Below are 14,018 nucleotides of genomic sequence, written 5' to 3'. Positions count from 1 at the left end.
GACCTTCAAGCCTGAGCTGGGAACTTAAAGAGTTCGAGGAGCTGGGGAGAGTAGGGAAACAAAGCATTCCACAGGAATTATTTTCAAAGAACTTTACCAGAAAATCTTGATCTTGGAGTGCAATAAATTAATGAGACGCACATAATAAAACTATTGCATGAAAAAAAAAATAATAATTTATAAACTTAACAAAACAATTCTACAAAATGCTTGCAGGTTTTGAGATGTTAAGAAACAGTAATAATTGCCCTTACCCAAATGTCAAATACTACATCACAAGGAACCGAGGTCTCATTTTTACCTGTCAGGAGATACCTTGGTATGAACATGAGTTCAGTGCCAGAGGAACACTTTTTCAGGGCATAGCCCTTCTTTTACTACCGAAGCTATAGACCTGTACTGTTACAAATATAGTAAGTAGGTGAGTTAATTTATATTCAGTTTCTAGGATGATTAGATCTAACCTTTAGCCTTACATTTCTGTTTTGTGGTTATCTAAACCAGTCTGCTCTTGTTCCATGATCAGTTTAGCAGGGAAGGGAAAAATTTCTTCCTCCTACAGCATCTCATCTGTGCCTGTTTCTGTTGAGCATTGTATTTGACATTGCCTTTTGACCTTAAGCTAAAAGCCTTAATTTACAAAATATTAAAAGTCTCCAAAAGTCTGTGAGACTCATTATTTTCACCCCAGTAGTCTCCATGTCATTAGTCTTTAAGTCAGGTTAATCCATGTCTGTAAGAGCACTTAGCCTAGATTTTTGGTCCATGTCTTGGGGTCTTGAATACTGCTAAAGAGCTACAGTATAGTCCCATTAAATTTAAAAAAAAGTTTCATCTTTGCATCCGGAAACACATCATGATGATATTTACCACTACCTTTTCTTACATTATGCGCACATTTCTGGTTTGCTTGTTCAGATCACACTTTCTTACTTTCTTTTATATAATTTAGGTGCAAAAGGTGCAAGAGGATTCCCAGGTAACCCAGGCCCAGTGGGATACCCAGGGCTAAATGGTACACGAGGTGATCCAGGTCGGGAAGGATTCCCAGGTCCTCCAGGTATCTTGAAATAATTAGTCATTCTTTATATACTTTTGACCTCTTTATTACAGTTACTGAAACACAAAAACTTGATTCCAGATACATTTTCATTTATCTTCCCTTCCACGTTCAAACAATAAACTATTACACAAAACTGCTACTTTTCAAATCCAAAAGGATTTCCTGCAACTTCTATAACGATGAAAAGTAACGTAGGCGCCAACCTTTTAAAATCTGCTTTATAGTGCAAAATTATAAATGTGACAGTAAAAATTAATGAAGTTCACATAGAAATAAAGAAATTCAATAACAAGATATTTCAGATTCCAAATGGAATATACTCAGAATGATGATGCAGAAAGGAAAAAAATGCTACTATTAGTACTTCTATTTAACTCTTTCCAGCATTAGTATAAGTTATACTGGACATATCAAAGGCGGAGTACTAGCTACTCACCTTGCCCATAAGTGGCTGTGTTTCCAAACAGCGTTTGCAAGTGTTCAGTGCCTGTCATATTTTATGCTAGTTTGTAATAGGTACAGATTAAATCCCAGGGCTTCCGTATCTCTCCAGAGGTTCCAGGATGTCCAAGACACATCAATTAATTGCATGTATAGTTGATCTGTTCGTAGATAGTAAGTCAGATGAGCCTAAAATAGTGCCACTGCACACACATATAAGCTGCAGTGGGTATGTTCATGGATCATCAGTCAGCCCAGCAAGAGTTACTGCCAGAAACTACCACTTTCTTGTGGTTGACCAGGTTAATTTGGTCAGAGAAATGGGCACTGAGTTTTTTCTGTAGTGTAGTTCAGAAGCCATTGATGCAACTTAATTTAGGAGCTCTTTAGAAATTCTCTCCTTCTGTCCGTTTTCCAAATCCTAAATCCTCACAGATACCGAAGTGCTGCAAACTTTCCCAAATCCAGTGCCCAGGTGCTGCTTCGCCCTAAGGCAGCACAGAACCTGAAAGTATTTTCGAGGCTCACCTACAGCATCTGTAGTAGCAAAAGAGAAAGCAAAGGAAGGGTTGATGCATGTCCTGGTCAACAGGCAAGGGATGCATTATAAAACATGGCTCTATGCAGCATAGAGCAGGACCATGAACCTGTATTTCCCCCGCTAAGCTCTGCAAAGTGCTCTAAATGCTAAATTATGGCTTCCATACCATAGGGCTCCCAGGCCACAGTGGTCAGCACTCAGACCAATTTTCTGCAGTCTTCCATACTGTCTTTCACCAGTGCTTGGACTTAACTTCCAGTCCAGGTCCAGTTTCCCAGTCCGTAAGAAGCCTTTCCCCTGTCATTTGTGGTAACGGGGGCTTGTGCCCTCCCAGTCATTCACCTACAGGGTGGAGGACAGGGACGGTGGCGTTCCTTCATCAAGAGCATGAAGCGATCGGTGTTGGGCCCTTGACATGTGTGGGGAACAGCAACAGCAATGACCCATCTGGGCAACTCCCCCAGGTCTTCCCAGTTTACCAATATGCATTCACTCCTCACTTATTTTTTCAAATTTGACTCCCTGAAATGTTTTACCCTTGCTGCATATCAAACCAGGTTCTTGTGTACTGTTTTTTGGAACAGCAAAAAGGAACTAGTTTCTTGCCCTTACAAAATAAGAGGTTTATAAAATGCTGCAACAGCCATGTCAGAATAGTTGCACAGAAGTAACTGTGCTTGGAACTGTGGATCTTCTGTCACCCAGGCACTAGGTATCCTGAGGGGTCACCTGTAACATCTACCGATTTCCACATTTGGTCAAATGTTCTTATAAATGCTACGTAGTTTAAAAACATTTATATAACACTTCGTTTGATTCTACAGGTTTCTGCTAAAAACTAGGGGAATTTACAATAATATAAAAGGCGTTATGATGGTGTATCTAGGATTTGAACTCCAACATTTGTAGTGAACCCTGTGATGCCTAGTCCCTGTTTTATTTATAGGTTTTACTGGGCCCAGGGGAGACAGGGGCCCGAATGGTCTACCTGGACTGCAGGGACACCCAGGCCTTACAGGAAAATCCGGTGCTCCGGGAGCGGCAGGACTGAAGGGCTTTCCCGGTGACGTTTTAGGAGCAGCAGCAGGTTCCCGAGGGGATGTTGGGCTCCCCGGCTTCCCGGGGTTGAAAGGCACACCAGGAGATCAAGGAGTACCAGGAATTAGAGGTAACAGCTACTTCAAATAAAGAAATGTTTGAGTAAGAGTGTGATATAAATGTAGCCAAATTATAGAGATGAGAAAGTAGTGACAGACCGTGTTAGGATGCGTTAGAGGTACTGATGACCCCAGCATCAAATCCCCGTGCCTGAGGAACTCCCATCCATTCCCCGTCTCCCTCAACTGTTACCAACATGCCTGGCTCTTCCAAAAACCTTCTGGAGATCCATTGCTTATGACCAGCACTCCTTCACATTGCCCTACATGAAATCAGCTACAATAGGATACCAGAGAACCAGATTTTGCTCATCTTTGTTGTGTTCAGATGTACTGTTAATTTTTCCCACTGTAGTTAAGGGAATGTAGTTATTATCCTGACTTTTCACTTACATACTGCATAATACTGAGGTTATTTCGCACGCCAGAAAACGTTTGGATAATACATGGCTTTGCAGAATAGCACATTGCATTAGTGCAGAATTTGTAAATTTTAACTAAGAGGACAGAGTGTTTAGTAAATGTTAGTAAGCCATTTTACCTGGTCAGTCTTTGGACATTCAGGAACAAGAAAAAGGTAACATTATATGCTTATTCATAACTTTAGGGTGTTCATTTTATTTCACTATCTCACAGAGCTTAAAAAACACGCTAAACTCCTTATAGAAAATAGAGAAAACCATAGTTTCTCTACAAAATCTGACTTTGTCACTCTCTGAATTCTGTGGAGGACTTTCAAAAGCACATGTGGGAATGAAGCATGCCCTGCTACACAGTTTCAGTAGCATTTGGACACATAGTTAAATTTAGGACTGCTGATTACCCCCTTGCCCTGTTGTGGAAGTGAGGAAGGAGTAGTAATTGTGTGACTAGCTCAAAGCAAGGAGCTATACCACAGGAACCTGTTTTGGAGGCTCTTCTCATGATTTTCAATGCAAATAAGAAAAGAAAAGAAGAGCATCATCTTACGTGAGTTATTTGAAGTGAGGAGAGCTGGTTTCACCTTCAGTAGAGCCCCAGAGTGAAGGAATGGGATGAAGGCAGCTCTGTGGCACTTGGCAAGTTTGAGAAAAGGCAGAAAACATCACTAACACCTCTGCGAAGGGGAAGAAATTCAAGGTAAAATATGGATTGAAAAGGAAAAAAAGAATTGTGTGACTTTGCACCTTCCTTCTAAGCATTTCTGTAGAGCTGTTTTCAGTAATAATAAAAAATAATACAGTGAAAAGAAAAAGCATTACTAGTTTGTCTGTTCCTGATTTATTTTACAGTTCTGACAGAATGGCTCCAAAAAAAGCCTGCGAATTTTTGTATGAGTCATATTTTTTTTAGTTTTATATGAAGTGGGTAGTGATTCCTTTATATCATCTATGCCACTTAAACTACTAGCCCCTCAGAACAGAGGGCTAAAGCTTGTATTCTGTTTTTGAGAAAACTCACCTTATGTGACCTCAGTTATAAAGCACGCTTAACTACAGTCACGCCAATGGACCTACACTGATGTATAACCTGAATAAAGAGAAGCAGATCCACTTGGCCTGGATTTTAAGTGCCATGTACTTTTGAGGTCTTGTACGCTGCTGCTTCTCCAATCTGAATGCAAAGCAGGCATTACCTTTTAAATCTTCACACCTCCTTTGCTCTTACATTGTAGAGATGTAAAATTTCACCCAGTGCACTAAGTCGTGTAGAATCAGGGCCTTTTTGCTTAGGAATTTGTATGAATCTTATAACAACGCCTTGTAACAACCTTACTTGAAAATTTCTGAACAATAACACAAAACCAGAACCCACTGTCTGCTTTAAATGTTCCCATTCCTGCCTATCACATTTTAAAAAAGATACAGAGTGTTATTTCAGTGGTTCAGTCAGCTGCTTACAAAGATGTATGTGATAAAGAGAGAGATCAGGCATTACAGAGTTATTGGGGTTAAAAGTGGAAGAGACCTGCTCCATCTGTATTTTCCTGGTGCCAAATTGTTTCCATTCATTTGAAAGAGCCAGTCAACCTTTCCAATGCAAATATTAAGATCAGTACTGGTAATGTCAATTATTTTAAAACTAATGAGCAGTCGTTTAATTTGCTTTTCCTGTTCTCACTGAATTTTCAGAGGAAAAACATACCCTGAAAGACCAGTGCATACACAGAAGTGATATGTAATAATCAGCCCTTTAGATATTTATGCTCTCTAATGCATGATTATGGTATTTTAGGAGCGGATGGTAACCCAGGTTTGCCAGGACCCAAAGGAGATCCAGGGCCGCAAGGTCTCCCTGGTTTGATGGGATTGCCGGGAACACCAGGAACGCGTGGATTCCCAGGGCCACCAGGAAACCCTGGGCCAGATGGCAGGCCTGGCTCTCAAGGACCTGTTGGTGAGGAACTGTTGCTGTCCTGTGTCACTCCTCCTGCCAGTTCCCTGTGGCAGGGCAACTGTATGGTTTCCACAGCGGAAAGTTAAGCTTGGGGTTGTGGCACATGCCATGCTTTAATTCCCAGCCAGGGAAATGACAGTAATAGTGCAGACACTGTGATTGCAAACTGTGCTGGTATCACAGGTGGGAAGTAGGGGTGATGATGGTCCTCACTGGCAGAGCTGCTGCTTTTCCTTCTATAGCCGCCTACCAAGCCAGATCAGACCTTGCTGGTGGCAGACTGGGAGAAGGGAGCTACTAAATGGGAGTATTCTTATGGAAAAGGGGCTTAATTCTTAAATTAAAGAGGAGGGGAAGGTCCTGTTGGGAGTGAGTACAGAACCAAGCTGGTAGCGAGACTGGTTTGCATTCATGAGCTGCTTTGTCTTTATAATCATTTCTGCAGTTCTTTGCTGAAAAAAATCCTACTTTTCCCACCTCAAGATGAAGCTGGTAGGATGGCAGTTATCTCCCTCTTGAGGTACCTTGTATGAAATCATCATGTATGTCCAAACGCTTTTTAATCTCCCTGTTCGCATGTTCACACGGCAGGTCCACCTGGTGCTAGAGGAGAAGATGGTGAGCAAGGTTTTCCTGGCCCCGTGGGCCTGAAAGGTCTGTCTGGTGACAAAGGTGAAACAGGTTACCCGGGATTACAAGGTATACCTGGCGTGACTGGTCCCCCTGGCATAAGCGGAATGGATGGCTTTCCAGGAGATAAAGGTGAGCTCTGGACAGCTGCTTTGAAAAGAGTAATGTTGCTTAAAGCTGTTCTGTGCTGAGATGAACAGGACGCATTCTCTGCTGGACTACCTCTGTTTAAAACAGAAGAATTAGGGTCATATGCCTAGTATGTTCAAAAATCACTGTCTGTTTTCCCCTGCGTTGTGCTGGGCAAAATGCTAGCTTCTGACGTGCAGCCCTGTTTAGAAGGGCAATGCCTGTTTTATTTCTCCTTTTAAAAAATACAGTTTTTACTCTTTTCTCTCTCCAAAAGTCTTTCCCTTGTTCCAGTTCCCACTGGCTCTCAGTGAAGTTAAAGAGATGTTTCCCCAAACCTTTGCTTTAAAGTTTTTTAAAGCTGACAGTTGTGTCCTGAGCAATGCCAGACACAAGACCTCGATGTTGACTTTTACCAGGATACTAATCTTAAGTATAAAGAAGGTGAGATTCTCACTTGCCAGCCACAAAAACGCTATGTATAATGCAAATTGTCTACATCACACAGGGAGTTTCAACAGGATTCAACTCCATGTGAAGCCAAGTTCAACACAAAGGGGGAGTGCATGCCTAAAAATGCATGTTGCAATTTCATCAGTTGGAAAGATAGAACTTTTTTCCTAGGACAACTCTGGAGTACTGATCAGCTGTCATTTGAGAGGAATGAAGATCTATTTGTTAGCATGACCCGTGTAAAACAGCATCCTTTTGTTTAGGAAAGAGGAGTATGGGAATTTTTGGTGAGAAAGGGCCAGCCAGTCCTAGACCCATGATTTGTATCTCTACGTATAGAAGAACGGGCTGACTAAAAACCTTGCATGGAATTAGGTACCTTTCTCTAGCTTATCTGTAGGAGAGTGGTTGAACTGATCTTTCAGAAGACGACGCTAAGTTCTGGTCATCTCCACAACATCGCCTTTTGGCCAGTTGAGGCAGTTCGGTGTACCCCCGCTCTTCTTTACCTCTCAGAGAGCTTGGGTGCCTGATCTAGAGCTGCAGATTGCCCTAGGCATCAAGGCACCCAAAAATAGGTACTGCTGCAACTGAAGTTTTCATACTGTTTTAGTCACGCGTTGCTGGTTCACATTTACTTAGTTTGCAGAAATCTGAGTGAGGTAACAGTTCTTCTCCCCGTCTTTCTTTAAAGGCTCAAGAGGTTCACCTGGCATTGATGGTTTCAAAGGCATGACAGGCCTAAAAGGAAGACCAGGCATCAAGGGACTCAAAGGAGAATTTGGCCTGTTCGGTGCTCGGGGCGATAAAGGCTCCCAGGGCGCACGCGGCTTTAAAGGTATTTGCTTATGGGTCATACCAGTGTGTTTGCTTTTCACATCTGGAGAACTATTTTACAACGACACAAAGACAAAGAAGACACATTTTTCACATGGTAAATTTAGCTCAGACCTTCCTCCACCTATTTCACACATGGGCCTCTGGCCGAGAAGCCTGGATTTTAGTCTCAGGGAAAGGTTACTTATTTGTGAATCTTTACACGTTTAAGGTTGGAGACAGACATCTCATTATTCAGCTGAGCTCAGATAGTGGCACCTCTGGGCACGTCCAGAACTCAGCAGAGCCTTTTCCCAGGAAGCGTAAGGTGTTTGGGGGAAAAGATTCAGATTTTGCTCCAGTTGCACTGTAAAGGCACTGAAATATTCAGAAAACCAGGCAATTAAGTAGTTAAAAGTCAGAAACATATCAGTTGATATCATCATCAGTGAAATGAAAACTGTAACTCAGTCCTCTTTTCTTTGCATACAATTATCTTTAAATACACGCTTTACCACAAGGCCAAAATGTTCTTTTGAGGGACCCTGAGATAGGTACTTAAGAAACACCGGTCTGCAATTCAAAGGCTGCAGAACAGTGCTCCCAGTAATTCAGGGGAGGTCTGAGCAAAAGGCAAGTGTGAAAACAGCCCCTGCGAAGAAAAGTGCAAATACACGTCTTGGTAAAGAAGTATAAGACAGTGCATGATCATAGGAGACAAGTCTGGGTGGCTGGCCTGCCTCTGCATCCCACAAACAACTAAAGACAGTCATAGTCTATTTGGGTCCTTCAGGATATTATTTACTGATGTCACCAGTAACCTTCAAATCAAGAAAAGGAACAAAATAACTGGTAACAAATCCAAACACTTTCTTTTGCCCAAGGGGTTTTGACTGAGAGTTTCCCTTTCACTTGAACTAACCTACTTTTGTGTGCTTTCTCCAGTGTGCTTTTTGGTTTTTTATAAACACATGATACCTAACTGATCTTCTGAGAGGTAAATTATCTGTCACAGAGGAGTCTGGGTCCAGCTCCCCAGGATTGTATGTACAAAAGTTTAACTCAGTTTTCATGTTTCTATATGCTTGACTGTTCCGACACGTTGTATTGGCACAGGTAACTTTTTATGCAAGTGCGTTTTCCATAGCTTGTGCAAGATTATCTATTAATCCCTTTTTGCTAAATTCACTCTTCTGTTTGCTTTTTCCAACACAGTGCCGCTGACTAGCTTTTTGTAATGTGGTTGGGTTTTTTACCCTTTAGGTGACCGTGGCGATCAAGGGCCCCCAGGAGAACCCCCGAAGCTCAAGCCCAGCATGATGATGGAAGTTAAAGGCGAAAAAGGAGATGTTGGAGAAAGGGGCACGAAGGGATTCTTTGGCTTAAAAGGTCAGTGGTCTCAGCAAAACAAAGCAAGCATATTCAGGACTATCGATCAGTGTCTTTCTCAGTTACCATATTAAATGCAGACCACACCAAGCTGGGTGGGAGTGTTGATCAGCTCGAGGGTAGGAAGGCTCTGCAGAGGGACCTGGACAGGCTGGATCGATGGGCCGAGGCCAACTGTATGAGGTTCAACAAGGCCAAGTGCCGGGTCCTGCACTTCGGTCACAACAACCCCATGCAACGCTACAGGCTTGGGGAAGAGTGGCTGGAAAGCTGCCCGGAGGAAAAGGACCTGGGGGTGCTGATTGACAGCCGGCTGAACATGAGCCGGCAGTGTGCCCAGGTGGCCAAGAAGGCCAACGGCATCCTGGCCTGTATCAGAAATAGTGTGGCCAACAGGAGCAGGGAGGTGATCGTGCCCCTGTACTCAGCCCTGGTGAGGCCGCACCTCGAATCCTGTGTTCAGTTTTGGGCCCCTCACTACAAGAAGGACATGGAGGTGCTGGAGCGTGTCCAGAGAAGGGCAACGAAGCTGGTGAAGGGCCTGGAGCACAAGTCTTATGAGGAGCGGCTGAGGGAACTGGGACTGTTTAGCCTGGAGAAGAGGAGGCTGAGGGGAGACCTCATTGCGCTCTACAACTACCTGGAAGGAGGTTGTGGTGAGGTGGGGGTTGGTCTCTTCTCCCAAGTAACTAGCGATAGGACGAGAGGGAATGGCCTCAAGTTGCACCAAGGCAGGTTTAGATTGAACATTAGGAGAAATTTCTTTACTGAAAGAGTGGTCAGGCCTTGGAACAGGCTGCCCAGGGATGTGGTTGAGTCACCATCCCTGGAGGTATTTAAAAGACGTGTAGATGGGGTGCTTAGGGACATGGTTTAGTGGGCATGGTGGTGTTGGGTTGACGGTTGGACTTGATGATCTTAGAGGTCTTTTCCAACCTTTATGATTCTATGATTCTATGAAATATTCCCTGCTCATCATACCGCTGCACTGCAGCCCCCCCAGCAAAGTCTGACATGAAAGCTGAGCTCCCGGCCGCGTTTCACAGAGCCAAGCCCGAGGAAAGGTTTGCAGGGTTATGTTGTGTGTGTGTGCTGCCTTCTTGTACTAGCGCATCATGGTGCCATGTTTCGAGAAGGCCACTAGCAGGAAAACTTCTTACAACAAGCAACTGCATAAGCTTTAATAGTTTAAGTCGTCTTTATTTTTCTTCTTCCCTGCCTGCAGGTAGCAAGGGAATGCCAGGCGTTCCCGGAAAGACAGGAACTCCAGGGTCCCCTGGGCATCCCAGCTACGTGGCCGGTGTGAAAGGGGACGTCGGCGCGAAAGGGCTGACAGGTCTGAAAGGGTATCCTGGTCCAGCCGGCTCTCCTGGCATCAGAGGCTTCCCTGGCAGCACAGGAGGCAGGGTGAGTTCATGCCTCTGAGGGAATAAGGGTGTCCTTGTGCTGGCATTCAGCTTCTCTAGGAAGTGGCATTCACGCCTTGAAATGGTTCTGAACAGCCTCAGTGCAAAGATAAAAATGCAATAAAAATTGAATAAATAGATCAAATATTTTTTGCTTGATCCCTCCAACGTTCATTCAGCAGAGTCCTTTCTTTTCTCATTGGGAGATAATCCAAATTTCATGTGCCAGCTTTTTTCCGATGAGGACCCAGACAGTTCCTTCTAGGTCCTTGGTCCTGTTGCCGTAGCTGTTGGTAAAAATTATTCTCAACACTGGGCTTACTCTTCCCTTTCTCTCAGGACTGATGGTACCACTGCCAAAAATTACTCATTATCACTCATCTAACCATAAAGGAGTATAAGAATCTCAGCTCCTAGAGGGTAATTCACCATGATTCACTTTGGCTGCAAAATAAGTTACACTGGAAGAAAAAAACTCTTACAAAAGGCCTGACAGTAGACTCCCAGACATCATTTATTTAAGAGAGCCAAAAACTATGTTCCTTTCTCAGGTAGCTTTGCCCTTAGATTTCAGTAGGACTTCCTCCTAACCAAGAACTGCAGGACTCACTACCGTATATGTGTAATAGGATGTTCTCAATTTCAAACTTAAGTCTTTGCAAACGTAACTTGTCCCTTGGTTTGTACTGGTTTGGTTTAACTGATTTCAACCAAATGACTCTATAAATTATAAAGTGCTACAGAAACTCAAAAAAGGCAAATTTAATAGCCTTTTTTCAGTATTTCCAAACTATGCTGTTTGGAAGGTTGAATAAATCCTCATCCTCATTAACTGATACCTGTTTTCAATCATATGATAGGGAGAAAAGGGTATTCCAGGAATCTCAGGCCATTTTGGTACTCCTGGCTCACTTGGTGAAATAGGTGAGTTTGTTCTCTTATCTGAGCGCTCGTTGTATTCATTACCCATCAAATACTCAACATTAAATTCTGAAGAGTCTTAGTGGGTCTTCAGTCTTAAAGAGTCTTTGTACAGTCTTACAGAGTGATATTGTAGATGTGGGAGGCTGTGGAAAGGTTAATACTGTTAATTTCATGCAATGTGCACGGTCCATGGATAAATCCATCCATGGCAGGGAGGGCGGCTGTTCTAGAGACTTTATGTTTTTCTTTCTTTAACTTATTCCTCTTTTATTTTAGAAAGATAATAATTACTGAATTTTGCCTTGGAAGTTGCAATTCCTTCGAAACAGCAGGAGATACTGTTTAAATTAAAGCCTTACTGCTCATGTCTTCATTTTTGCTTGAAATAGGTGAGCGGGGAGATACTATAAACTTACCAGGAATGCCAGGCCTTAAAGGGGAAGTTGGTGTACCAGGCTTAACAGGTATTAATTTCACGGTTGCTCTGGATGTATTACTTTTCACATACTGAAGCCCACAGAGGAAGGGAGGGGGAGCTTACCATGGGCTTTTGACGGCTGTTGAACCTGTGCTCTCATGACAGCTCCTGAAGAGGGTTGTCTTTTCTTTATTGAAATGAGTATGTGCTACATTTACCTCTTCAACTGAAAGTACAGTTATAGCAGTAAACATGAATCACATGCAACTCCAGTAAACATTTCTATATAATTTTTTGCCATTAATGACAAAAGGAGCAATATCAGGCCATGATTATGGAAGATGGGATGGCAGAGTCAGATCAATCTTGGATTGGGTTGGTTACATACCATATTAAAATTTCCCTGCACGTGCACTTGAACATCAGTGTCATATTCCACATAATTTGGGGAGTACTTTTAAAAACAAATCTAATGATGGTTTGGCCAGCATGCCGTAGACAACTGTTCATTCCCCCACATTATGCAAGCACCCTGACTAGAAGAATGTCTTTTTGTGGCAAGACCAGGACCCATTCAGTAGCCATTATGGGCTTCACATTATGCTTGTTAGCTTAGGGTCGTATAGAGATTATTAAAAGAATATACTGGTTTTGTGGTTTTCCAGGTACAAGAGGAGGCACAGGACAAAAAGGCGAAGGTGGTGATCCTGGTTTCCCTGGCATTGAAGGCCTCAAGGGCACGCAGGGTGTCCCTGGCTCTGTGGGGCAGGAAGGTAAAATACTCTTTTTAACACTCCAAAGAATAAAACTGTTTAAGAAGAGAAAGAAAAAAAATCTCTTTTCCCTCGAAAGAAAGTCATTAAGTTTTTTAATATGTTGATCATCCTGTAAGTTGGTAAAGAACAATGAAAAGGATGTGAAACTCGTGGTAGAACTTACTAAGAGGAAATTTCAAAAGCCTAACTCTGCTTCATACCAATTTTACCTTTTTTATAGCGATCGTGTGTCCAGTCAAAAAGTGTTGTGTTGCTGGCATATTCAGGTATTCTAATGCTGTCTCCATACTACAAGGAGGAGGGCTTTTCAGTGCTCTTTTCTGCTGTAGATGAAGTCAATATCCCCCAGGACCCAGCTACTCAGGAGCCTTTGAGCCAGGCTCGTTGGCTGACTGAAAAAGAGTACTGGGGAACCGAAATCAGGTTCGGCTCTGGCTGGATCGTAAACTCAGGGCTTAAGAACATGTCTTATTGCGGGAGGATCATGAAAATGCTCTCAGAACAGTTGCTCCACATTTCTCATATAATTATAGATATAATTAGATAGATATAGATATAATTAGAAACTCCAGCCAAGCTGGAGCAGTTTTGGTAGGTGCCTCACTGGGAAACAGTCCTTGTCGGATCAGCTTTCCAGTCGGAAAGACAAAACAGATGTGGCAGGAGGGGAAACTGAGGTGCACATAAATGAAATTACTTATTGTAACTGGCAATACAAGTAAAATTATCATTTTAATAGGAGGAGCCCACTGTATTTCTGAGGTTATCAGAAACCTGAAGTTTGTAATGAATTGTTCTGTTATACCTTGCCTCTCCTACCTTTGCTCTCTTTAGTTTTCTTCCACTTGGATAAGCGGTGCAGTGTCATACAATGACATTAGGAGGGGAAAGCCTTCATTTGGCTACCTGGGAGAACGAAGGTAGCACAAGTCCATGTTTTGGGCTGTTGATTTTAAGGACACTCATGAGCAGTGACTCATCGTTGTCGCGCAGGTTTGCGAGGACTGGTCGGCCCCCCAGGGCAGCAAGGAAGCCCCGGGACGCCTGGATTTCAAGGTGAAAAGGGAACTCCCGGCTGGCCTGGCTTACCAGGACAAGCAGGTATTCATACAGCTTCAGCTCTTCAGTCATTTCGGTGTGAGCACTTGCTATCGTTCCTTTGGGGCGAAGAAGAAGAAAGGAGGCTTTTTGCAGTTCAGAGTGGCAGAGTTCCCTCTAGTAAACATTTATTCCTCATAAAGTCCAGGTGCATTAACGAGGACCCCCGTGATTGCTTTCTGATTTATGGCTTCTGAAGGACTGGCGTCTACTGAGCTCACTTTAACTGCTGATGACCTCCCTCAACCAGGAGAGCAGTTTTCAGGAAACATTTTCATTTTTCATGACAGCTAGGAAGAAAAAACCAAAGAATTATTTAAAATGCAGCAAGAGTAGTGATATACGGTATTAAAATATTATAATGTGTCATTAGATAGCAAACAATATACTTGTCCTACATA

General features: G+C 43.0%; 1 protein-coding gene across 1 annotated transcript in view; it reads left to right on the top strand.

The window, feature by feature from the left end:
- The window catches only part of COL4A2 (collagen type IV alpha 2 chain), a 105,243-nt gene that overhangs the window by 78,266 nt on the left and 12,959 nt on the right, over nt 1-14,018 (top strand). The window contains exons 26-36 of the mRNA XM_075140720.1: nt 953-1,060; nt 2,992-3,213; nt 5,417-5,578; nt 6,170-6,340; nt 7,485-7,628; nt 8,870-8,995; nt 10,221-10,402; nt 11,262-11,325; nt 11,715-11,789; nt 12,409-12,516; nt 13,513-13,620. Coding sequence (XP_074996821.1) covers nt 953-1,060; nt 2,992-3,213; nt 5,417-5,578; nt 6,170-6,340; nt 7,485-7,628; nt 8,870-8,995; nt 10,221-10,402; nt 11,262-11,325; nt 11,715-11,789; nt 12,409-12,516; nt 13,513-13,620 — 1,470 coding nt within the window. The remainder of the gene's footprint in view (nt 1-952; nt 1,061-2,991; nt 3,214-5,416; nt 5,579-6,169; nt 6,341-7,484; nt 7,629-8,869; nt 8,996-10,220; nt 10,403-11,261; nt 11,326-11,714; nt 11,790-12,408; nt 12,517-13,512; nt 13,621-14,018) is intronic.

The sequence above is a fragment of the Calonectris borealis genome, chromosome 1 (genome assembly GCF_964195595.1).
Source record: "Calonectris borealis chromosome 1, bCalBor7.hap1.2, whole genome shotgun sequence".
Lineage (NCBI taxonomy): Eukaryota > Metazoa > Chordata > Aves > Procellariiformes > Procellariidae > Calonectris > Calonectris borealis.
The sequence above is the reverse complement of the archived record's forward strand: the minus strand, read 5'-3'. Positions and strand labels throughout refer to the sequence as shown.